This window comes from Microcaecilia unicolor, chromosome 2 (genome assembly GCF_901765095.1).
Source record: "Microcaecilia unicolor chromosome 2, aMicUni1.1, whole genome shotgun sequence".
NCBI classification, from domain to species: domain Eukaryota; kingdom Metazoa; phylum Chordata; class Amphibia; order Gymnophiona; family Siphonopidae; genus Microcaecilia; species Microcaecilia unicolor.
Genome location: NC_044032.1, coordinates 136793312 through 136818096, shown reverse-complemented (window position 1 = coordinate 136818096; position 24785 = coordinate 136793312). Strand labels below are relative to the sequence as shown.

The following is a 24785-nucleotide window of genomic DNA, read 5'->3' as shown; positions in this document are numbered from 1 at the left end:
GCAGAGGATATGGATCTGTGGTCACTTGTATGTACTTTGGGGGAATAAGAGTGCAGCTGTCAGTGGCGGGTACACAGCAAGTGAACACATAAGAGTGTTATATTATTGGCGAATAATTGCCCAAATGTTAATTGCAATGGGAAGTACAATGTTATGCATGTATGTGGGCAGGTTTGCAGTTAATTCAGTGGGAATATGGCTTGTCTCCTGGCTTGGATGGCCAGGAGGCCAAGAACTTCAGGGTGAATCCTTACACGGGATATATCATAGTCATTGGGTGCTGTAAGACATGCATAGATATGAGATGCGTGTGCTTGGACGGCACAACCGGAAGTGTATTAGGGCACACCGTGGAAGAAAAGCGGTGTACCCAGGGTTTGAATGAGTTGACAAGTTATAAGAAGTTATTTATTTACTGTAACATGTTAAGTTGCATTGTATGCAATAGAATGGAATAGCCTGCAAAATTTATGGGGTGGTGCATAGTCAGGCGATTAGGCACGATTTGTTTACAGAATTGTGCGATGGATGGTATGGATCGGATGGCATCCATTTCTCAGAAGTAGGGCTGGATATCTTCAATTCAGATATACAGGAATATATAGAAGCCATAACTTTGGGGGGTTGGTCGCAGCCAGGGGTGGGGGGAGCCCATGGCAAACGAGGTGTCGTTACCGTGGGCAGTGGCGTAAGCTACGAAAGTTATGTAATGACAGTGCCGGGTACGCAGCACCTTAGCGGATAACATTGCGGAGTGATTTAGTACATGCATGTTAAAAGAGCTGTTGAAAGTTGCAATACTAAGCAAATTGTATGCCTGCATGCTAGCAGGCTTAGAGAACAATGTGGACACGGCTAGTCGCCTGGTTTGGACGACCAGGGGGCCAAGAGCTTGGGTTTAAAGAGCTGTGGTTTAAAGTTGTAGGTGCATCCTTATACAGGATGCATCAGAGTGACATTGTGTGCTATAACAGACAGCACTGAGGAGGGACAGGGTACTTAGACGGCACAGCCTGTGGTAACATAAGAAAGAAGGGCTGCGTACTCAGGTGAAGTTGATGTTTATCAGTGGGTTTGGATTATGTTATGTGTTTTATGGTAAAAATGCAATGTTGAAGGCCTGGCTGTGGCCTAAATAAAATTCCACATTCGTCAAAGAAAATGGCTTCTGGTGTAGCTATGGATATGGAAGTAGGTACTGTATGTCTGAGTGAGTGCCGAATGCCCGAGTTGAATAAAAATACTAAGACATAGATAACACTTTTCCAGTTTGCATAAGTTAAATATTCCATAACCAAATTAACAAAGTGGTTAGATGGCATTGACCTAACCACAATTTCATCTCCAACAATTGCAATGACGCCATCCCTCCCCAAGCAAGACTTGGGGTACCACCAAGCCTTACCAAAAATTCCTAGGATTCATGACTATATTGTACATGAATCCCCACTCCTTTGCCTCATTTCTTCTGTTCTCCTGCCAATAAAACTCCTAATAAACCATATTATGGCCTAACCACTGCAACATCCTCCCCTCCCACTAGAAACTCACAAAAAAACTGAAGGGATGGGATGGTGGGTCAAAGCTCCTGTCCTCCTGAGCTCCCCTCACAAAAATTAACCCATAATCCCACCCAAAAGACCCACTAAACTTTCCAAAACATGCTTCTCAGTGATTGGGAATCATACCTTACTCTACCAATCAGAGAATCCAAAACCTTTTCTCTCTAAGTCACTTCCCCCCCCCCCCCCCCAACACAAACACAAACACACACACACACACACACACTTCTTCCCTCCTTACTCACCACCTCCTACTCTTCCCATTTAATCCTGTTTTTAACCTACCCCTCTATAGACCCCCGTGGGATCCTTCCACACGGAGGTGTACAGAGGGTTTGTTCTTCTACGATCTTGTGGACCGCCTCCCTGAATTTCAATGACACCCCTTCCCATGGGTATCGGCGTTGGGGAGGCATCAGAAGGCGCAGTTCAGATCTAATTCCCATGACCACAGCTTTCTGTCTATTTAGATCTAAGTGAACCTTTGGCCGTTTATGTTCCCACATACAATCTATGAAAAGTCTATAAAACTGTTTTAGTAAGAAATCTTACTTGTGTGGGGGGGTGTGTGTTAGTTTGCAAAACAGGTGAAAGATAGAGAATAAATTGACACAAAGACAGAAATGGTTTAGTTAAAGAAATAGTCTTTTTAATCTTACCCAAATCAGGCTTTAATCAGGTACATTCAGCAGACAGATTCTGGGTTCAACCGGCCAGAGACCTGCCCACTAGAATACGTTGGGAAAAATCGTTCCAACGAGGGCTTGCATGCACCCTGCTTTTTATACAATTTGGTCACCATACAAGTCTATGGAGAGGGATTTTTTTTCTAATGTTGCTTAATCAGTGAATCATACTCTACCACCGGTCAGGTGCCCACCTCTCCTTTCCGTTTTGCTATTGCAAATTATTGTGTAATTTCCTTTTTTGTCAACAACTCCTTATATGAAGATATCCCAATATGCACAAATCAGTCTCATATCATCTTGTAATCTGGGTGCCATCTTATAAAGACAGACTCCATGTTATGAACCAAACTTCTTATCATTTCTGTCTTTAATTTCTGCATCATGTGTGTTACCCTCAATTTAGAAGTTGCACCAGGTTTCATTAAGACTCACCAAGCAGTCCTGCTCTTGCAGGCTCTCTGCTATAAGGCCATCAGCTGATTATCAGGCCTAGTCAGTGCTTTTCAGCTGTTTAAAGCTATGTAGCTTGGCCCACCACTATTCCAGTAGATAGGTCTCAAGCTAGAACACATATTAACAATCCTTAACTTGCATGAATAAACCAGCCACAGGTAGTAAATCAGGAATGTGCTGCTGTACGGAAAACTTCCTGAAATCGATTCTTGTACCACATGAGCCCATCCTCACTCTGAGGTACTCAAGGAGCTATACCTCTCTCCCAGGTCTTTTAAATCTATGAGATAAGTGTTTGGAACTCATGACCTGTAGATATCCACAGGGTAATTTACTAATGGCTAGCAGTTGCTGATATCAGCATCATGCACTATGGGAGCAATACTTTATATGGTGCTGAACATTAGGCGCTACTTCCATGCTGAATTTTTTGCACAAAAAAGCATTCCAGTGGACGCAAGGGCAGAAACAGTGTAGAAACAGCAGATCCACGTGAAAATACATGTGCCCATTTATAGAATAGTTCATAAGTGATTCCACACAGATCTGCAAACGGGGCATGGCCACAGGAGGGGCATGAGCGGGCTAGGGATGTTCCCTTAAAATGTGTATAGTGTAATAGAATTTGGGGGATCTGTGCACCAGGATTTACACTTGGTTTCAGTTGTTGTAACTCCTCACACCTAAAGTTGAGTGGGAATCCTGGTGCTACATACTGTTCTATAAAAGGTACCGATCCTGCAATGCCCAATTTTTTTCAGTGTTGAATTTTTGAGTGCTATTTATAGAATTTTTCCCCTATCTGCCACAGAGTCCGTGGTATCCCTCCTTGTATTCTGTCTTATTCAGGACTTTAATAATGATGTGTCCTTGTGTTTTACAACACTGCATTATCAGATTACGTTTTTTTTCTTTAAATGTTTTATTTGATTGTTATGTAAACATAATTAAATCTGTATTAAATATTTTCTTGTATAGGCATGTTCTGTGGATTAGCAGGTTATAGATTCACAAATAAATATGTTGAAAGATCCATGCAGTTTGCTTTAAGATTAAATAATTCATAATAGATATTAGATTCCCTGATAACATTTATCTCTAGTGATCAAATTCTACTGTTTTAAATTTTTCTATAGACATAAATGAATGTGAGAATGAGCCCTGCAAAAATGGTGGAATTTGTACAGATCTTGTTGCCAACTATTCATGTGAATGTCCTGGTGAATTTATGGGAAGGAATTGCCAGCACAGTAAGTACTAAAACTGTTTGGAGTCATAACCATTTATAGTTCTCAGCTATTTCTAATATATTATCAGTGTTATCACTGATTTACAATAACATTATATTGCAAATATACATTTATAAATAATATTGATAGTTTGATATTGTTAAATATGGGAACAATATTTATACTAAGCATTTTAGGCCAAAGTCTGCAGATATTTTTTTCTCCATTAATTTTTGAATTGAAAGAATATGTGTTCTTTCATTTTGAAATTTGTCACAAGTTTGAAATAGCTATGTAAATTTTTATCTGTTTTTATTGCAAGAGCTTTTCACATGGAAATTAGCATGCATAGACCTGAAATTTCAGTCTACACACTTTATTTGTTCTGTTGAGAAGCAGAACTAGATCGGGAGAACAAGAGAATCTGAACATGAAATGGGACCAGAACGTAACGGCTTTCCACAGCTCAGAACAACAGTAAAGTTCTGAGTGCCTGTATTTCATCCCATATGCTACAGTCTCCTCTGTTTTGTTTCTACTCTGCTGAACAAATGCGAAAAGCAATGCTGATCTCCTTTAATAGTTGTTTTCCATAGACAGCAAGACTGATGGGGCATACAGATAGGATGATACCATCTAACGGCACTAGGATGGAACTGCTCTTCCACATCACATAATTTAGTGTTAGTCTCTGAGCAAGAAAAGACCTTCCTTCACGTATGAGTCTTCTCAGCTCCTCGGCTAATTTCAGTGCTCAGTACAATCAACTCTTGAGGAAGTGGGAAGGATTGTGGGGGTCCTTTTACTAAGATGCACCGAAAAGTGGCCTACGCTGGCGTAGACATGTGTACTGGATTGTGCAGAATCATTTTTCAGCGCACCTGCTAAAAAGGCCTTTTGTTTGGGCCAAAAATGGACATGCGATAAAATGAAAATTAGCGTGCATTCATTTTGGACCTGAGACGTTACCACCACCCATTGACTTAGCAGTAAGGTTTCACACATTAACTGGGTGTTAATCATCAGCATGTGTACAATGCTGATTACCGCTCGGTTAGTGCCGGGCTATGTGGTAGTCTAGCAGTAGTTCTGAATTGGCACACATTGGGTGCACATAGGTGCCTGTGAAAGGGCCCCTGTGTGCCTTATCAATCCTGTTGTCTATGGAAAACACCTGTTACGGTGAGCAACATTGGGTTTTTTTCTGTTGACAAGCAGGATTGAGTGAGACAGACAAGTGGGTGACTCCCAAGCTTACATTTGCTCAAGTTTAATATTGTCAATCTTTTAGGGCAGATAACATAGTCAATTGTAAAAGTTGCTAGCTCAAAGAGACAAAACGTTCAGCTACATTTTGAGCAGAAGCACTGTTCTGTGCTGAGGTTGGATCCAAACAATAATGTGCAGTGCGAATAGAGGAACACTGTAACTGCTTTGCAGATGGTAATCAGTGAGACAGATTTTAACCCCCCTTACCTCTCCTCTTTCTTAATTGTTTATATGCCTTAACACTACTTTCTTTCTCTGAATAACAATAGATTTTGTGTTCTTTCTCCTACAATGGCTACTTTTGCCACCACAAGAGACCATGCTTTTTTTTTTTTGTACAGAGGCTAAAACAAGGACATTAACAAAGGAAAATAGATGAGGTCATCATCCTGTGATAAACCCCTCGACTCTGCTCTAGTCTATAAGCTTCTTGGAATAGGTATGTCTTCAGAGATAATTTAAATTGGGGGGAAGAGGCTTCAAGACCAAGTGATTTAGGCAATGCATTCCAAAGAGCCTCTTCCCCCCAATTTAAATTATCTCTAAAGACATACCTATTCCAAGAAGCTTATAGACTGGAGCAGAGTCGAGGGGTTTATCACAGGATGATGACCCCCATCTATTTTCCTTTGTTAATGTCCTTGTTTTAGCCTCTTTACCCACTTTTTTCCAATAGTTTCCCACTGTCTCTATGCTATCTATTTATTGGTGTTCTTTCCATTTTTCCTTCCATATTTTTATTTGATTGAAAACCACTTTGTTGTGTTTTCATGAAGGAGCCCTTTTACTAAAGGGTTGGCACACAGCAACAGACTTGTTGTATTCCAATTCCCATCCCCAGCATGCGCCATTTCCGGTGCTACAAAAATATTTTCTATTATATGCAGGTACTTTCTTTGTCCCTAGAGGGCTCACAATCTAAGTTTTTTTTTGTACCTGGCTTGCTTTGGGACTAGAACCCAGGTTAGCAGGATCAAAGCCTGCTGCGCTAACCATTAGGCCACTCCTCCCTCCTCAAGGGAGAAGATTAAGACATTTGCACCATGAATGTTCCTATGTTGTGAATGTTAATGGTGTTACCAGTAGTGTACCAAGGGTGGGGCGGTGGGGGCGGTCCGCCCCAGGTGTCAGTGGGTGGGGGGGTGCTCCGCTGGCGCTGCAGTCAGCCCTCATCTCCTGCCCACCTGCCTTTAAAGAAAAAGGTGTGAAGCGGCGTGGCAGTGCCTCACGTCTGCCCTGCTTGTAAACAAAGTAAATCTCCATTCTCCTTGGCGTCGTCGAGCCTTCACTCACTGGGTCCCGCCGTCCTCTGAGGTAACTTCCTATTTCCATGAGGGCGGGACCCAGTGAGTGAAGGCCAGACGACGAGGAGGAGAATGGAGATTTACTTCGTTTACAAGCAGGGCAGACGTGAGGCGCTTCCTGCCACACCGCTTCACAGCTTTTTCTTTAAAGGCAGGGTGGTGGCAGGAGACAAGGGCTGTCCTCTCTGGACGAAGCTGGTGATCAGGTTGGGGGCTCAGATGGGAGAGGGGGGTTTCAGATGGGAGAAGGGGGGTGGAGAGGGGGGTTTCAGATGGGAGAAGGGTGTGGGGAGGGGCTTCTCAGATGGGAGAAGGGGTGGGGGCTTCTCAAATGGGAGTGGAGCTGAAACTGGGGGCTGAAAAGGGGGGCAGGTGGGAGATGTGGGCTGGGGCTAGAACTAGGGGCAGGTGGGATAAGGGGGGCTGGAACTGGGGGCTGAAAAAAGGGGCAGAGAGAGGGGACAGATCTTGGATGATGGATGGATGGATGGAAGGATGGATGGATGGGGGGGAAGAGGGATGGCAAATGGTGGATTGAAGGGGCAGAGAGAAATGGCAGACAGTGGATGGAAGGGATAGAAAGGGCAGACAGTGAATGGAAGGGGGAGAGAGAGAGGGCAGATGGGCAGATGGTGGATGGAAGGGGCAGAGATAGAGGGTAGATGTGCATGGAAGGGGCAGGGAGAGAGGGCAGACATTGGATGGAGGGGACAGCAGAGAGGGCAGACACTGGATGACAGAGAAAGAATGAAGACAGATGCTGGATGGAAGGAAGACAGTGAAAAGAAGATGAGGAAAGCAGAAGCCAGAGACAACAAACTGTAAATAAAATATATATTTTTATTTTTTTGCTTTAAGATAAAGTTGTATTGTAGCTGTGTTAATAAATGTTTATAATAGAACATGTAAATAAGGTAATCTTTTTATTGGACTAATTTTAATACATTTTGACTAACTTTCGGAGAGCAAAACCCCCTTCCTCAGGTCAGGATAGGATACTGTAACAGCACTATACTGTATTGATCTGAGGAAGAAGGTTTTGGCCTCTGAAAGCTAAATGTATTAGTCCAATAAAATGGTATTATTTTATTTTCTATATTTGTTTTAGTTCTATTTCTTAATTTGTAAAGTGGTGATTGGTATTTGTTAGTTTTTTCAAATTTACATCTGCTGTCTTTATATATTGCACAGTACTAGGGGACATTTTCTGTTTCTGTGGTGTTGCATTGTATGCAGAGTCTGGCATCTTGGGGGTTCAGTTTAATTTTTGTCTAAATAGAAAGTTTATGATTACTTATTCTATAGTGGATTAGGGTGTATCTATGTTTGTGAAAAATACATGGCTTTCAGTTGGCATTGACTGTGCAGGATTGATGATCTGTATTATTCTGTCTGGTTTCATTTTACAATAGGTGAATTGATGTTCTAGGGCTCAATGTAGTGTTTAAGATGCTTTCCTTTTCCTTGTGTGACCTGTAGAAATGACTGCTTATGGTATGGTAGAATTGCTCTATAGGTCCTGAGTGTTTTGTATTCTCGGTATGCCTAGTACTGGATTTAGGAGTGGGGTGTTAAAAAAATGACCAGCCCCGGGTGTCAACTACCCTAGGTACGCCACTGGGTATTACAACAACATATTGGAGGACTGAGTGTAAACTGACATAAAACAACTAATCCTGGTTTATGTATTTATGAAAAAAATATCTGTGTGGCCACTGACTGTTAGAATAAACTGTGTGATCTAGTTAACTCAAAGAGATGTGCATACAGGCTTTGCACATAGACAAAAGTTGTACCAACCAGACCTCAGTCTAAAAGAAAATGTGTAAAACCATTCTAAAATTTCAAAACACAATGGCACTAACATAAAAGAACTGAAAAGATAACTCCATCTAATTGTAAGTTGTTATGTTCATACAGATGGGCTAAGACAATATTGGTACTGAATAACTGAAAGCAGATGTTGCTGCTTAGGTGTCATTAGAATAGAAATACTCTTTAAAAAAACAACGTAGGAACTGTATTCAAACTGCATATATGAGTCAACAATGACTAAAACATAAAGACATAGTTATAAAATCCTGCACAAATTTGTGCCCAACATTATAAAACTGTAAATCAAATGACAGAAGAATCACTTATTCTAAAGATACTGTTGACAAAGGATAAATATGTACAACTAAAGCTGCCGCAGTGTCTTTAAAGCAAGTGATTTGTTGTTTAAACATTAAACGAAAGTAGAGCTAAAAAGATGAGCGTGTTTCTTACCTTGAAAGTGAATCAGCAAGCAACTCAATCAACAGTCAAACAGACTGCTACCGTAGTGACTAATGAAAAGCAGCTGGCAATGAACAATTCTGTTGAAAAAGTCAAATTCTTTTATTGGAATGACTGACATGATGTCGTGAATAGAGGCATCATCTGTGTCTGAAACAATCAATAAAATGGTAACATAACATAGAAAGATCTTGGAAATAAAATTCCTAAAATGCTGAATAAACCTTGTTGTGACACTGGAAAGTACTGAAAATAAAGGTGCCAAAATATGAATGTCCAACTCTGATTTCAGAAGAGGAAAATATGTCTATGTCCAAAAAGATGGACAATGTTATTTAGACTTGGTATGTGGCATGTTCAGGTTAAAGAAAGATGTTGTGATTAAGCAGCTCTCTACTGGAGTGATAAAGGCAAGTCGCCTCCTTAATCCTCCAGTGGTCACTACCTACCTCCCTACGCACATATGAAATTGGCAAGGGATACTGAGCTCTGTGATAGCTTCAGGCACTATGGATGTTCATGGTTTTAAAATCTTTTTTTTAATTCATAATAGACTTCCACACAGAGTTGAGGAGTAGCCTAATGTACACTGCTTCAATAGCCTTCAGCCTTGCAGGTGGTATATAAGAAACCTGCAAGACTGAAGGCTATTGAAGTGGTGTATGTTCATATACAACAAATTACTTTCTTATGCATTATTCTTTGTTATGTATCCTATACTGTTTATTGTAAGCCACATTGAACTCAAACTTGTTTGGGATAACGTGGGATATAAATGTACAGTAGGAATTTTTCTTTCCCTGGATGACTTCCTATTGAAAAACAAAATCACAAATAGCTGAAGTGAGATTTTAACTTAGGTCCCCTGCTCTTAGACAACTCTACTCCACATGGCTGTCTATGTGGCCATTTTATAACATAGATTCTCCTGTCCCTGTCATGTCCTATTCATAATCTGGATGTTTGTTTGTAATATGGATGTTCATTTCTCATGTATTTTAAAACAGGTTGTGTGTTGGCAGATCTTTTTCTAAACTACTAGCACCACCAGTGATGTACCAACCTGACATCCTTATTCTGAGTTGGACATCCTTTCTAACATCACTGTTTCAAAGGGAGGCTTCAAGCGAGTAGAAAATTTAGGTCACACGGACTGGCATAATCGAAACAGATGTCCTCGTTTCGATTTGGACGTCCACAAAAAACGTCCCCATCCAGGGGAGGGGAAACCTGTATTTTCGAAACAAGCTAGACATCCATCTTTCATTTCGATAATATGGTCAGGGACGCCCAAATCCTGAAATTTGGTCATCCTTAGAGATGGTCTCCCTAGACTTGGTCATTTCTGATTTCCAGCGATAATGGAAACCAAGGACGTCCATCTCAGAAACGACCAAATGCAAGCCATTTGGTCATCGGAGGAGCCAGCATTTGTAGTGCACTGGTCCCCCTGACATGCCAGGAGACCAACCGGGCACACTAGGGGGCACTGCAGTGGACTTCATAAATTGCTCCCAGGAACATAGCTCCCTTACCTTGTGTGCTGAGCCCCCCAACCCCCCCTAAAACCCATTACCCACAACTGTACACCACTACCATAGCCCTTACAGGTGAAGGGGGGCAGCTAGATGTGAGTGCAGTGGGTTTGTGGTGGGTTTTGGAGGGATCGCTGTTTCCTCCACAAACGTAACAGGTACTACTACTACTTAACATTTCTAGAGCACTACTAGGGTTACGCAGCGCTGTACAAATTAACAAAGAAGGACGGTTCCTGCTCAAAGGAGCTTACAATCTAAAGGACGAAATGTCAAGTTGGTGCAGTCTAGATGGGCCTGGGTCCGCCTGCCCGAATTGCACTGCACCCACTAAAACTGGTCCAGGGACCTGCATACTGCTGTGATAGACCTGAGTATGACATCTGAGGCTGGCAATCAATATTTTGAAAGATGTTTTTTGAGGGTGGGAGGGGGTTAGTGACCACTGGGGGAGTAAGGGGAGGTCATCCCAGATTCTCTCCGGTGGTCATCTCGTCATTTCGGGCACCTTTGTGTGCCTTGGTCATAAGAAAAACAAGACCAGGTAAAGTCGTCCAAGTGTTCATCAGGGATGTCCTTATTTCTTTCGATTATGGGTCGAGGACGTCCTAGTGTTAGGCACGTCCATGTCCCGCCTTCACTACGCCTCCGAAATGCCCCTTTTGAGCTGTGATGGAAAGCAATTGGGGACGTCCAAAATCGGCTTTCAATTATGCCGATTTGGACGACCTTGTGAGAAAGACGTTCATCTTCCGATTTATGTCGAAAATGGACGTCCTTCTCTTTCAAAAATGAGCCCAACAGTGTGGGAGCTTTCCCAATAGAGGCTTTACATGAAGCAGATTTTTCATGAAACAAGCAACGGTATGCAATTGTGATCCTGGAAGTTTATCCACCAGAGTCTGATAAGCTAACAGCATACTGAGGTATACTCATAATACAGGATGTTTGAAAGCCAATATGATATAAGTGGTATAGATTCTGTATTATGGTATTAAGAGGATATGTAATAAGGTCATGTTAGTAAAATACCAGGTTGAAAATCACATCCACTTGAATACCTATGTTTGTTGTGGAAGGTTTCTGAGCAGTTTTGAGGATGTCCTGGATGAACTGAGGAACACCAAGAACAGAAACTAGATTGCTCAGTTTCCAATTTCTGAGCACTAGGTACTTCAAGTCTGGTGGAAGATGACTGCTTTTCTGTTGAGTTATCAGTATTTGGGAACTGAAGGAACTTACAAGGAGATAGAATTACTAGAATTTCCAGAAGAGGGGATCCATTGTGTTGAGGTCAATAGGACACTATCAGGCCCATTTTCGAAAGAGATGGATGTCCATCTTCCAACATAAATCGGCACTTGGACATCCATCTCAGAGAGATGTCCAGATCGGTATAATCGAAACCCGATTTTCAACATCTCTAACTGAAGTCCATCGCAAGAATGTCCAAATTTCAAGGGGGCATATCGGAGGCATGGAGAAGGGGGGACTTGGGTGTCTTTGACCCATAATCAAAAAAAGCAGAGATGTCCATGACTACAACTTGGACGTTTTCACTTGGACATGTTTTTATTAAGAATAAGGCACAAAAAGGTGCCCAGAATGACCAGATGACTACTGGAGGGAATCTGGGATGACCTCCTGTTACTCCCCCAGTGGTCACTAACCCCCTCCCACCCTCAAAAAACATCATTAAAAATATTGATTGCCAGCCTAAGATGTCATACTATTGTCCATGACAGCGCATGCAGGTCCCTGGAGTGGTTTTAGTGGGTGCAGTGCACTGCAGACAGGTGGACCCAGGCCCATACCCATGCTTTGACTTTGAACTTGAGCAGAAATCTTAGTATGACAGGAATTGGAGGATATAATCTTGGTCTCATCTTTGATTCCTCTCTCTCCTTCTCTGCACATATTCAACAGATCGCCAAAACCTGTCGTTTCTTTATCTACAGCATTAACAAAATTTGCCCCTCCTTTTCTGAATACGCTGCCAAAACCCTTATCCACACCCTTGTCACCTCTCACTTGGATTATTGCAATTTACTTCTTACTGGTCTTCCGCTCAGTCATCTCTCTCCTCTCCAATCTGTCCAAAATTCTGCAGCATGGCTTATTTTCCGCCAAAATTGTTATACCCACACTAGCCTACTCCTCAAGTCGCTTCACTGGCTCCCTGTCCTCTTCCGTATACAGTTCAAACTTCTCTTACTGACCTTTAAATGCATCCATTCTGCAGCCCCCCACTACCTCTCCACTCTCATCTCTCCCTACATTCCTCCTCGTGATCTTCGCTCGCTGGACAAGTCTCTCTTGTCGTCCCCCTTCTCCTCCACTGCTAACTCCAGGCTTCGTTCCTTTGCTCTCGCGGCACCTTATGCCTGGAATAAACTTCCTGAGCCTGTACGTCTTGCTCCATCTCTACCTATTTTCAAATCTATGCTGAAAATCCACCTTTTCACTGCTGCTTTTGGCTCCTAGACACTACTCATTTGCCTCCCCTTGTTCCTTCTCACCCAGTACTTGCCCTTATTGTCTTGTCTGTCTGTATTACTTTAGATTGTAAGCTCTATTGAGCAGGGACTGTCTCTCTGTGTCAGGTGTTCAGCGCTGCGTGCGTCTGGTAGCGCTATACAAATGCTAATAATAATAATAAACAAAGAGGAGCGACTAAGTCCACAGAATTGCCAGGGTATCTGTAGATAGTTAGAAGAGGAAGGAAGAAACAAACAATAGAGAGCAAACTTTACATTCTCCTTGATGGAAAAAAAAAAAGTTCAATTTGAGGTATTCTCCATGCCTAAAAGACATGTCAGCAGACATTCTCCATGCCAGAATTAGGGATCATTCATAGGGATGAAGCTCTGCCAAGTTAGTTTGCTATCTGATTTTGTGGTTCATGCAAAGTCTCAGATTCTGGTTTCTTCTTGCCCGCTTGTTCATATAAAATGTTGCCACATGATTGTCTGTCTGAATAAGTACAGAGAAATTTTGAAGATAGTGAGAGTTGTTTCATGTATCATCCCTGCCCTCAGCTTAAGGCATTTGTTGTCAGGACTAACTGATGCTTCCAGGTAAAAAGGGTCTGCCAACTGTAGGTTGGGTTTGTGAATTCAACACTATAATATTAGGCACAGCTGAAAGGGTGGGTAAAGTATAGAGGAACAAGGTTAGGAGAGCTGATCTTATTGGAATTTAGATCCACTGAAGATGACACTTCTTTAAATAGGTTACAGGATTGTTGCCAAGTGCCCCAGTATTTGTAAGTATGATCTGGTTGTGACCTTGGATACTTTCTTTATAGCACAAACACAAGCTACAAGATTCTGGATCCTTGAGGATTCCAAGATGGCTACATTGACTTGCCACACTGTGCTAATATTCTGGAGGTTTAGTCAGGCAATTTTCTTCCTTTGGGTCTTACCTTTAATTGTAGCAAGATTCCAAAGTGTAGGGAAAAGGTGAAGTTCCCCACATCCACCTCAATCCCCACAGCAGCGACACGTGAACGCTTGATTCAAGAGTTCACCAGCACATCTCTGATTACTTCAAGCATTCCCACTGCAGAGGGAAGATCAGAGAGTGCCTCTCTGCTGGGCAGCAATGCTTCACTGAGTCCAATGAATCCCAGTTTACCACCGGCACTCCATAGTGAAATAGATGCACAGCAGCAGGGTCTAGTCTGGAATTTGGCTGTGGCCTTGGGAGAACAATCGAAGAATGACATTGGGTAATGTAGTAACCTTGTGACTCAGATGACAGTAGACACAGAGGATTGGCAGATTCCCCAGCTATGAATAGCTTGTGGGAAATGGTAGAAGTAACATCTGATCTCCTGTCTGTGCCACCTCTGGTAAAATCATATGATATCTGGACCATAGTTGCTTCAATAGACAAGCTTTCTGCTGTGTATGCTAATTTTGTCTTTCAGACACTTTTGAAATCTCAAGTTATGGAATCTAGCTCCTCCACTTTAAATCAGAAAGTTGATTCTTTGAAGTAAGACTTTAAAAAGTTAGGGAAGGGGAAGGGAAATGGAACTTGATATGTCGCCTTTCTGTGGTATTTTGCAACTACATTCAAAGCGGTTTACATATATACAGGTACTTATTTTGTACCTGGGGCAATGGAGGGTTAAGTGACTTGCCCACAATCACAAGGAGCTGCAGTGGGAGTCGAACCCAGTTCCCCAGGATCAAAAGCTGCACTAAACCACTAGGCTACTCCTCCACTTGGGGGACCGTTTACTTAGCTGCGGTTACACTAAAGAATGCATACCACATGTTAAAATGCACTACCATGGGGCATGTTCAGGCATCCCACGGTAGTTTTTACATGTGCTACCTATGTGCTAAAAATAACATTTATTTGTTAGTTCTGGGAGGGTGTTTTGGAGCAGTGGATGTGACAATGCCAGTTCGTATGTGGATGGACATTTCCATAAGCTGATTAGCTCAGGATTAATGCCTGAGCCCTTACTGCCTATAAAATAAGTGCCAGTAAGTGCTCATGCAGTAATGGCCATGTGCTAATAGGAAAATTATCACGAGGCCATTATTGCAGAAAATGGAAAGGCCCACCCCTTAAAGGGGGGCTGATTACAACCGGGCTGAAGGCCCATGAAGAATGGGAGGGGGAGGGAGGAGTAGGTGCAGAAGGGAGAACGAAGAGTTAATGAGAGAAGGGGCGGAGACGGAGAAGTAGTGAAGAAGGGTTGGAAAGGGAGAGACAGCACCATTTAATACTGAGCAGGTGGAAGGATCAGTGCTGACCCACCCTCCCGCCCATGGATGACAGGGGGGGGGGGTAGTTGTCACAGCGAGGCGTAAGCTATGGAAGTTAGGTAACATTAGCGCCGGGTACACAGCACCTCAGAGGATAACATGGCAAAGTGACTTAATACATATTTGTGAATGAGCTGTTGCTAGTTGAAATACTGAGCAAAATGGTATGCCTGCATGCTGGCAGGCTTACAAAACAAGATGGACACGGCTAGTCTCCTGGCTTGGACGGCCAGGGGGCCAATAGCTTTGGTTAAAGTGGTAGATGCATCCTTATATGGGATGCATTGAATTGACATTGTGTGCTATAGCAGACAGCACTGAGGAGGGACAGGGTGCTTGGATGGCACAGCCTGTAGAAATATAAGGAAGAAGGGCTGTGTACTTGGGTGAAGGATATGTTTATCAATGGTTGATTATGTTAAGGTTTATGGTAAATAAAATGTTGCGGACCTGGCTGCGGCCTAAATAAATCCACTATTGTTAAAGAAAATGGCTTCTGGTGTAGTGTTGGATATGGAAGTGGTTGTGTCTGAGTGAGTGCCGAATGCCCGTGTTGTAGGAAAATCTGACATTTACCAGTAGCACAAAAAATGGTCTTAGTGCACGGGAAAGACTCATACTGGGGTTAGCAAGGGCCACTTTTTAACATTTCTTAGTACCCTTCAGTTTGCCTTGATGTTGGATAAAACAGGAATTCATCGAAAACTGGAGAGTATGGAAAATGCTTCAAGACACTTAAACCAGGGTTGTACCGAATATTCATGTCTGATTCGATTCGGCCCTGAATACATTTTTCATATTTGACCAAATAGTGATTTAAATTCAAATACAAATAATCTGGGGCTCTACTGTGCTAAATTCTAGTGAAATAAACACTTGATCTCTGATTTCATGTTGCTTTTTTTATTATTTGTTAAAGTCCATTATTCATACTTGGTATTCATATTTGGCTAAATAATATTTTTCATTATTCATATTCTGCTGAATAGTAAAATATGCTATTCGGTTCAGCTCTAATTTAAACATTAGAATTTTGAAATTTCCACAGATTTATTTGGTATCACCCAAGAAGTTATTCTATAGATATTTGAAAGAAAGTTGAAGTTTCCAGAAGACTCTTTGACTCCTTTCACCCAAATTTACTATGTCGCTATTGACAAACATGATAGAAGGCTAGAAACAAATACTGAAACTGCTCTAGATGTGACTGATTTGTTGGAAACTTCAGAGGACTTTGTTAGTAAAAGATCCACTTTACATGAATCTGTTGGTCTTTGTGCAGGATAAGGATTCAGTAACATGTTTGCATTTAAACAACTCAGGAGCGAAGGAAGCAGTTCCTTGCCTTGCAGCAAGAAATTTTAGCTCTGGGTACAAAGTTTTTCTTTGTTTTCCATATAAATATGTGGTTCAATTGAGAGAAGCTTCTTTTGTTTTTTTCAATCTAACATAGTTAAAATCATTTATACAGAGAAGTACATTAGTGACTCTGGTATCTGGATAGGATTTCTAATAATTTTGGAAATTATGTAATTTTATTAAGTCAGGGAAGGTAGTTTGCTTTACTTTGTTTATTCTTAATTTTCTGTATTTAACCACTTTTAGGGGCTTTCTAGTCATGGATCCTCCTCTTGATGTGGATTAAAACTCCTTGTTTCTTTCTTCAATATGTGTGGTGATGGCTTTTTAAAAATTATTTTATCTCATTAGTTATAATGATTGTATAATTCTTGCAATTAGGAAATTTCATTGCAATATGTAATTTGTTAAATTTTCAATAATTAATAAGAATATAAAAATAAGAATCTGGATCCTGTCTTCTGGAAAAAAAGGTTTTGGATTAGGTGTAACAGTAGTAATGAAAACAACTGTCTTAGCAAATCACTTCTTACCAACACAACAGGAAGTGAGACTAAAGAAAAAAACTAAACACTTAGCCGAAATTGGGTGGCAGAGCCGGTGGTGGGAGGCGGGGCTGGTAGTTGGGAGGCGGGGCTAGTGCTGGGCAGACTTCTATGGTCTGTGCCCTGAAAATGACAAATACAAATCAAGGTAAGGTATACACAAAAAGTAGCACATATGAGTTTATCTTGTTGGGCAGACTGGATGGACCATGCAGGTCTTTATCTGCCGTCATCTACTGAGTTACTATGATTAGATGGTATCTCAGATTACTCCTACATAAGGCTCCTGCCCGCTTCGATCACGTTCAGAGGGCCAGCCACTGATATTCAGCAGCACCTAACAAGATAGTGCACTGAATTATTGGTTCTAACTGGCCATTTCAAAAATGGGAGAAGGGTGTTCCAGAGGCAGAGTAGGGGAAGAGCCAGAACTATCTGGGTGCCAGCAATATTCATTGCCAGAGATCACATAGCTAAATGATCAATTAGGACTACATAAATAGCAGTTCTAACTTTGGTCACTTAGCTATTCCTGGTGCCAGCACTAAATATTGGCTGGCACCTGCATAGCTTCCAGGTAGCAGCCAATGTTGATATATGTGATCCCTTCCCTACCACCTTCCTCACCCAATTGTGACCCACCTCCTCAAGATCTGTCTCCGCCCCGTGATGCCCCTTCCCAAAATGAGCCTACTCCTGAGATTGCCCGCCTCCCGAGATGGCCTTCTAGATATCTGCTTCCCCCCCCCCCCCAAGATGCCACCTCCCCAAGGTGGTATCCTGCAGATCCAGACCCTAAAAAGGTGCCTTCAAGATGGCTCTGTCCCTTCCCAGGCCAGCCCTCCCACTCAGGGCCTACTTGTTATCCCTGGTGGTCCAGAGGGGATCTTATAAGCAGGAACAATCCCTACTCAGTTCTGTCCCAGCCATTGACTTAGTGGTAAGGTCTCATGCGTTAACCATGCAGTAATCATCTATGCATGTAGAATGACGATTACTGCCTAGTTTCTGCCGTGTGGCAAAAACTAAAAATTATTTTCCGGCGTGCATAGCGGATGCACGTAAAAAATGAAATTACCGCAAAAGCCATACAGTAGCTGGGTGGTAACTCAAAATTGGCACAAGTTGGCACAGGTAGGTGCCTACGTGGATTACTAAAAGGGCCCCAAGGTTTCTTAAAATGGTGGCTGCAAGTTTTAGTGATGATATTGCAATACAACCGCTAGAGGTCAGCCATTCATTATACTGGCAAAGGAAAAAGTGTTAGAATCAGTGAGAGAGGAAGAGTAGAATGATGGTGTCACATCCGTCGCTCCCTCCGGCTGCTCCTCCGCGGAAAGCAGGAGCTGGCGTCCGTCACGGCGAGGGCCGACTTTCTTGAGGCCGCGGCGGGGAGCCGGGGCTCGCCGTGGTGATGGCTGCCCAGTCCGGGGCCGAGGCCGGGGGCCGGCGATCGCGGCTGCCGGACTTTCGATCACCGGCTATGGGGTCCGTGCTTGTGCCAGTGGGGGGAATGGTGCCAAGGCGCGATGGCCGGCGTCTCCTTCACTTTCGAGGGCGGGAACCCGAAGCTCCGCCTCAGAGGAGTTAGATTGGGAGGCCAGTGCTGTAGTCCCGCCTGGGAGGTCGGACAGAGCCAATCAGAAGGATTCTGTCGGTAACCAGGTTCTGATTGGCCGGCTATGTTTACTGGGGCTGGGCGGTTGAATGCTGACAGTATTTAAGGAGCAGGCCTGAGATAGGACATTGCTTCAGGTTCTGTTTCCCGAGGCCAGTCTCCGTTTGTTCTTGTTCTCAGTTGGTTTCCTTGCTCTACTGGTTTTGACTTTTGGACTGTTCCTGGTTTACTCTGCTAGCCGCCTGCCTTGACCTTTTGCCTGATTCTGACTACGCTGTGAGCTGCCTGCCCTGACCTGTTGCCTGTTTTTGGACTCCTCCGTTTTCCACCTGCCCTCTTCGCTCCTGGTTCCAATCTGGGTCAGTTCGTCAACCCCGCGGTTCCAGAAGTCCCATTGACCGCCTGCAGCTGGGGGCTCAACCCTTGGTGAACGGCGGTCGCCGCGGGTGAAGACTTGGGGTTGCACGGCTGTCCTTTGAGGTCCTTCGGGGCCTTGCGGGACCTAAGGGCTCACCTTCCTTTCAGACAAGACAGATGGATCCCAGCTGAATATCGCTGGCTCATAAATTACCACATTACAGAATACGCTTGGCGAGTTGTATGCATAAATCTTAATTAATGCTAATTAGTTCTGATAATTGCTTAACATCCAGTAGACAGTTCTGATTAGCTAGTTAACCAATTAAGTTATGCGCATTGTTATAGAATACACTTTGATTTCTGCATGGAAATTAAGGCACAATATATAGAATCCCGTGGTAGGCTCATAAATTAGACTCATAAATGTAGGCAAATAAATGGCAGGCCTAAATTTATAACTTTTAAGCTCCTAAATTAAGATGAATTTTCAGCTGAAAACTTTATTTATTTATTTATTTGTTACGCTTTATTTACCACCTTTTTGAAAGAATTTACTCAATGCATTGTACAATAAGAATACATCAAACATGAACAATAGACAATTATAGCAGTAAAAATATTCAAATAACAGTACAAAGTATGGCGTGGAGGGGCATAATCGAATGCGAACGCCTATCTCCATGGGCGTCTATGTCCGAAAACGGGTACGTGAAGAGGCGGGACAGACCGTATTTTCGAAAAAATGGACGTTTTTCAGATGGGCATTTGTTTTTTTTAGCGATAATGGAAACTAAAAATGCCCAGCTCATAAACGTCCTAATCCGAGCCACTTGGTTGTGGGAGGGGCCACGATTCGTAGTACATTCGCCCCCCCTGACATGCCAGGACACCAACTGGGCACCCTAGAGGTCAGTGCGGTGGACTTCAGACAACGCTCTAACATGCATAGCTCCCTTACCATGGTTGCTGAGCACCCAACCCCTCCCCCAAAACCCACTACCCACAAATGTACAACACTACCATAGCTCTTAGGGGTGAAGGGGGCACCTACATGTGGGTACAGTGGGTTTTGAAGACCTCCCATTTACCATCACAAGTGTTACAGGTAGGGGGGGATGGGCCTGGGTCCACCTGGCTGAAGTGCACTGCGGTACCCACTAAAAGTGCTCCAGGGACCTGCATACACGCAGGCCTCTAGGACTTGTTGCTGCTATATAATATTGGCACACCAGTTGACACCTGAAGACTAATCTCTCCGAAAACGTCCTTTATTGGAATAAACACGCTTACTCACAGTTAACTGCAGATCAGAGGTTGTGCCCCACTGGCAACGAGTCTCCCTGGTACTGAGATTAGCAGTAGGTCAGAACTGGCAGAATGGTGTACAATGCCCTCTTTCAGCCACATTCAAGGTAAAAACTAAGTTCTGTAACGTGGCTAACACGTGAAAGGGATCTAAAACTGGCTTACAAAAATGGCCACTACCTCATGGACTACTGGAAACAAAACAGGGCACATTCTGACCCAGTAAGCAGGGGGAAAAGCACCATGGGAGTAGAGCCTACCAACTACCAACATCGTGAGCATTTGCCACAAGCTAGTGGAATCACAGAGCCCAATACCCTACACCCACCACAATGCATTGCTGATGTGACTCTGCAGTGCGCATAACAGAAAAGTTGTCACACTCACCCGAGAGCCACATCAGAACCAGGGAAAGGCTGTCACAGGATAGAACACATTCTGCAGTCATATAGGTGGGTACGGCATTTGAAGCTGGAAAAAAAGTTATTAAAGTGTTTTTTTTTTTTGGGTGGGAGGGGGTTAGTGACCACTGAGGGAGTCCGTGGAGGTCATCCCCGATTCCCTCCGGTGGTTATCTGGGCAGTTGTGGCACTTTTTTGGGACTTGTTCATGAAAAAAAAGGGTCCAAAAAAAGTGACCCAAAATTGCGGTAAAAACACCTTTTTTTCGATTATCAGCTAAAGATGCCCATCTCTCCTCGGCCGATAACCACGCCACAGTTCCGCCTTCACCACGCCTCTGACACGCCCCTGTCAACTTTACCCGTTTCTGCAATGGATTGCAGCTGGAAACGCCCAAAATCGGCTTTCGATTATACCGATTTGGGCGCCCACGGGAGAAAGACACCCATCTCACGATTTGGATCACAATATAGGCGTTTTTCTCTTTCGATTATAAGCAGGAGAGTATACTACTTACAATGTCAACACAATACATAATAGAACATTTTAATTGACAGTGTAGGGTATAAGCAAAGATAGAACATATAGATAAGTAAGAGAGTAAGAGGAGTTAGAAAATAAGGTGACTAATTTAAAGAAAGGTGTACATGAGGTCAGAGATGGTTAAATATTATCTCAGCTAGGGTAGGAGTGTAAGCCACATTGAGCCTGCCATGAATGGGAAAGCGCGGGGTACAAATGTAACAAAAATAAATAAACACGTCCTGCAGCAGTATGGCCTGTGTCACTCCTTGTGTTGTGTGAGTGAGACTAACAAGTTAGAAGAGCTAAGCTTTCACCTGCTTCCTGAGGTAGAGATAATCTTGTGTTAACCGGTGCCTTTCAGAGAGTACATTCCAGAGTGTGGGGGCTACCCTGGAGAAGGCTCGCTTGCAGGTATCACATCATGTAATGTCTTTTGGAGAGTTTGTGGTTAGTGATAGTCCTTGGGAGGACCTTAGTGTCTTTGGAGGTGTGTAGAGGATCATCCTATTCTTCAGGTACTTGGGTCCATTTCCTTTAAGGGCCTTGAAGATCAGACACAGATATTTAAATGTAGCCCTGTATTGTACTTGCAGCCAGTGAAGTTTTTGCAAAAATTGTGTGATGTGGTCGCATTACTTGCAACCTTCAATTAGTCTTGCTGCAGCATTTTGAATCAATTGGAGCTGGTGCAGGTCTTTTGTAGTTAGACCATTGTTGAGTGCATTACAGTAATCTGATGTTATCAAGGCATGCACAACTGGGATAAGGTTTACCTTCTCGATGTAAAGAGAATGGCAGCATAGCTGTCACAAATAGTAGAAGCAGCTTTTGAAGGTTGCTTGGATCTGGGGAGTCAGAGTAAGTGTTGAATCTAATTCTATGCCAAGGTTCCTGACTTGTGATTTGAGGGGGAGTTCATACTTCCCAAAAGAGATTTTGATGTCAGGTATGTATCCACTTGTGCTACGGACCCAGAGAAGTTCGGTTTTACTTGAGTTCAGGGAAAGTTTGTTGTGTTTAGCCCATTCTTGAATTGACATTAGACAGGTAATCAGCTTATTCAGGGCTATAGGTAAGTCAGGTTTGATGGGTATGAGTAGCTGTACATAATCTGTGTAGTGGCTTGAGGTAGATATTGAACAGAATAGGTGACAGTATTGATCCTTGTGGTACCCCACAGGTCAGTGCCCATGGTGGCGATGAATTGCTGCCAAACGTTATGGATTGTTGCCTGTCTGATAAATAGGAACTGAACCAAGAAAGTATTGTTCCATTGATATCTGTTCCAGTTAGTCATGCTAGCATGGTATCATGATCCACAGTGTCAAAAGCTGCTGAATAATCTAGCAGTACTAACACCGAGGTGAATCTCCTGTCTCGAATTATGTGAAGATCATCTAGTAGGGATTCATGGACTGTTTCTGTTCCATAACCGGGTCTGAATCCAGATTGACAAGGATCTAGCCAGTTTCTCTCTTCTAGCCAATCATTGAGTTGAACACAGACTGTTTGTTTTATAAGTTTCCCTAGAAATGGGATATTGGATACTGGCCAGTAACTTTCAAGTTTGTCTTGGTCAAAGTTGTTTTTCTTAAGCAAAGGGTGAGCCACTGTCCTTTTTAATGCTGTTGGTAGTTGCCCATTAGAAAGAGAGGAGTTCACTATTTTTGTGGCACCCTCTATGAGGCTCATATTTGCCTGCTGCACTGTCTTTGATGGGCAAGGGTCAAGGGAGCAGGTAGTTGGTTGAAGGTCTCTTAGGATTTTGTCAAGGCTCCCCTCTGTCATTGGGTTAAAAGTGTCCCATCTGTCTCTATGAGGAGTGGGCAAGTTCGTTCACCAACTGGTTGGGGACTGGGTGGGATTGTGTGTAAATCCTAGCAGAGACTTTTAATTTTGTTGGCAAAGTATGCAGCAAAATCATTGCAGTTCTGTTTAGACTAGGAAGGCAGTTTCTGTTGTAGGGGTTGCAGTAGGCTGTTTACTGTACTGAAGAACTGCTTGGTTGAATTGGCAGCCTGTACAATGCATTGAGAGAAATATTGTTTTTTGGTTTCCCTTAAGTCTTGGTGGTACTTTGTCATGTGCTTCCTAAAGTTTAGCCTGTCTTACATCCAAATATTCAGTTCCAGTCTCTGCCAGGCCCTGACATTGAATATTTGGGTCTGACCTGACTGCTGCTTTGCACTTGCACTGTAAAATCATCTGCTTACTGTTTAATTTATATGTAAAACCACTGAGGGAATTACTAAGAAGTTTGCTATGAATTTTTGATTTTTTTTTTGCTGATGGTATCCATTTTTATGTTGCTACTGAGGTCAATGCTTTTTTGTCAGCTATTCTCAGTTGGCTTGAAGCTGAAGGTGAACCCAGACAAATAGAAGTTTAAAATTGTTCTCAGAATTTAACTTGGTCTATGCCTTTGCTAGAATCATTGATAGCTGTTATGAGAGATTGTTGTCATTGAAAAAGCATGCATGAAACCACAAGATTATTTATAGATGCAGGTCTTAAAGTTAGTATGCAAGTGGGAGAGGCAATAAAGAATGCTGATTTTTACCTCTGTACCACATGGCATTTAAGGATATTTTTTGATTCCCCTTTATCTTCTTCCCCTCCCCCCTCCCACCCCAACAAGCTATCTTTATTCATTTTGCAGTTTACTTTTGTTTGAACTACTGCAGTGCACTGTGCATAGGTTTGCTGGACAAGCTACAGCAGTGTTTGCAGATAGTCCAAAATGCCACAACCTGATTGCTCACTTCAATGGCGTAGCCATGTCTAGTATTTTGGGTGGGCCCAGAGTTAACTTGGTTGGTTCCTTCCATGCCCCTCCTCTCTGTAGACATATAAAGTAGTTTTTTTAACCTTCCCCTCAGTTCCCTCCCCTCCAGATCCCTCTTTCTCCCCAATCATCCTCCCGTGAGCTGGCAACTCCCCTGTTTCTGAATCCCCTCCCCATTGTACTTCAGATGCAGCTGCAGTAATTCATTTTTACTGTCTGTGTCAACCCAGCAGGCTTCCCTCTGCCATGTCCCACCCAGCCACTTCTGAAGTACACCAGGGATAGGGTTCAGAGACAGGAGTCAGATACCAAGCCTCTGGCAGAGGAGAGGGATAAATGGGAGTATGCTGCTCAGAGACACCAAGGGTGGCCCATCCCAATGCTGGAGATTTACCACCGCAATGCTTGATAATGAAGGCCAAATAAGTGAGATTTTCCTTGAGGGTCCTAGCTATATCTAAAACTAGTTCTGGCAAATCACACATATTCCAAAAACTGACATATTCCAATCAATAAATAGAAATATATATTTTTTCTACCTTTGTTGTCTGGTCATTTAATTTTTCCTCATCATGGTGGTCTCAGTCTCTGGTTTCTTCTTTCATTTGTCTTCTCTTAACTCTCTTACCAGGGCCTCTTGGTCCATTTGGCATTTCTTCTCTCTTCTTTCTTCTCTCACTATCCATTTTTCCTCTGTGTCGCTATCACTCTGTTTAGTGTTTCCTGTGTCCCTGCTCCTATCCTCCTACCATGTTAATTATACATGGAATATTGCTACTCTT

At 42.9% G+C, this 24785-nt stretch overlaps 1 protein-coding gene across 1 annotated transcript in view; it reads left to right on the top strand.

Annotated features, from left to right (window-relative positions):
* The window catches only part of EDIL3 (EGF like repeats and discoidin domains 3), a 346239-nt gene that overhangs the window by 104448 nt on the left and 217006 nt on the right, over positions 1–24785 (top strand). Inside the window, exon 3 of the mRNA XM_030193358.1 lies at positions 3841–3954. Coding sequence (XP_030049218.1) covers positions 3841–3954 — 114 coding nt within the window. The remainder of the gene's footprint in view (positions 1–3840; positions 3955–24785) is intronic.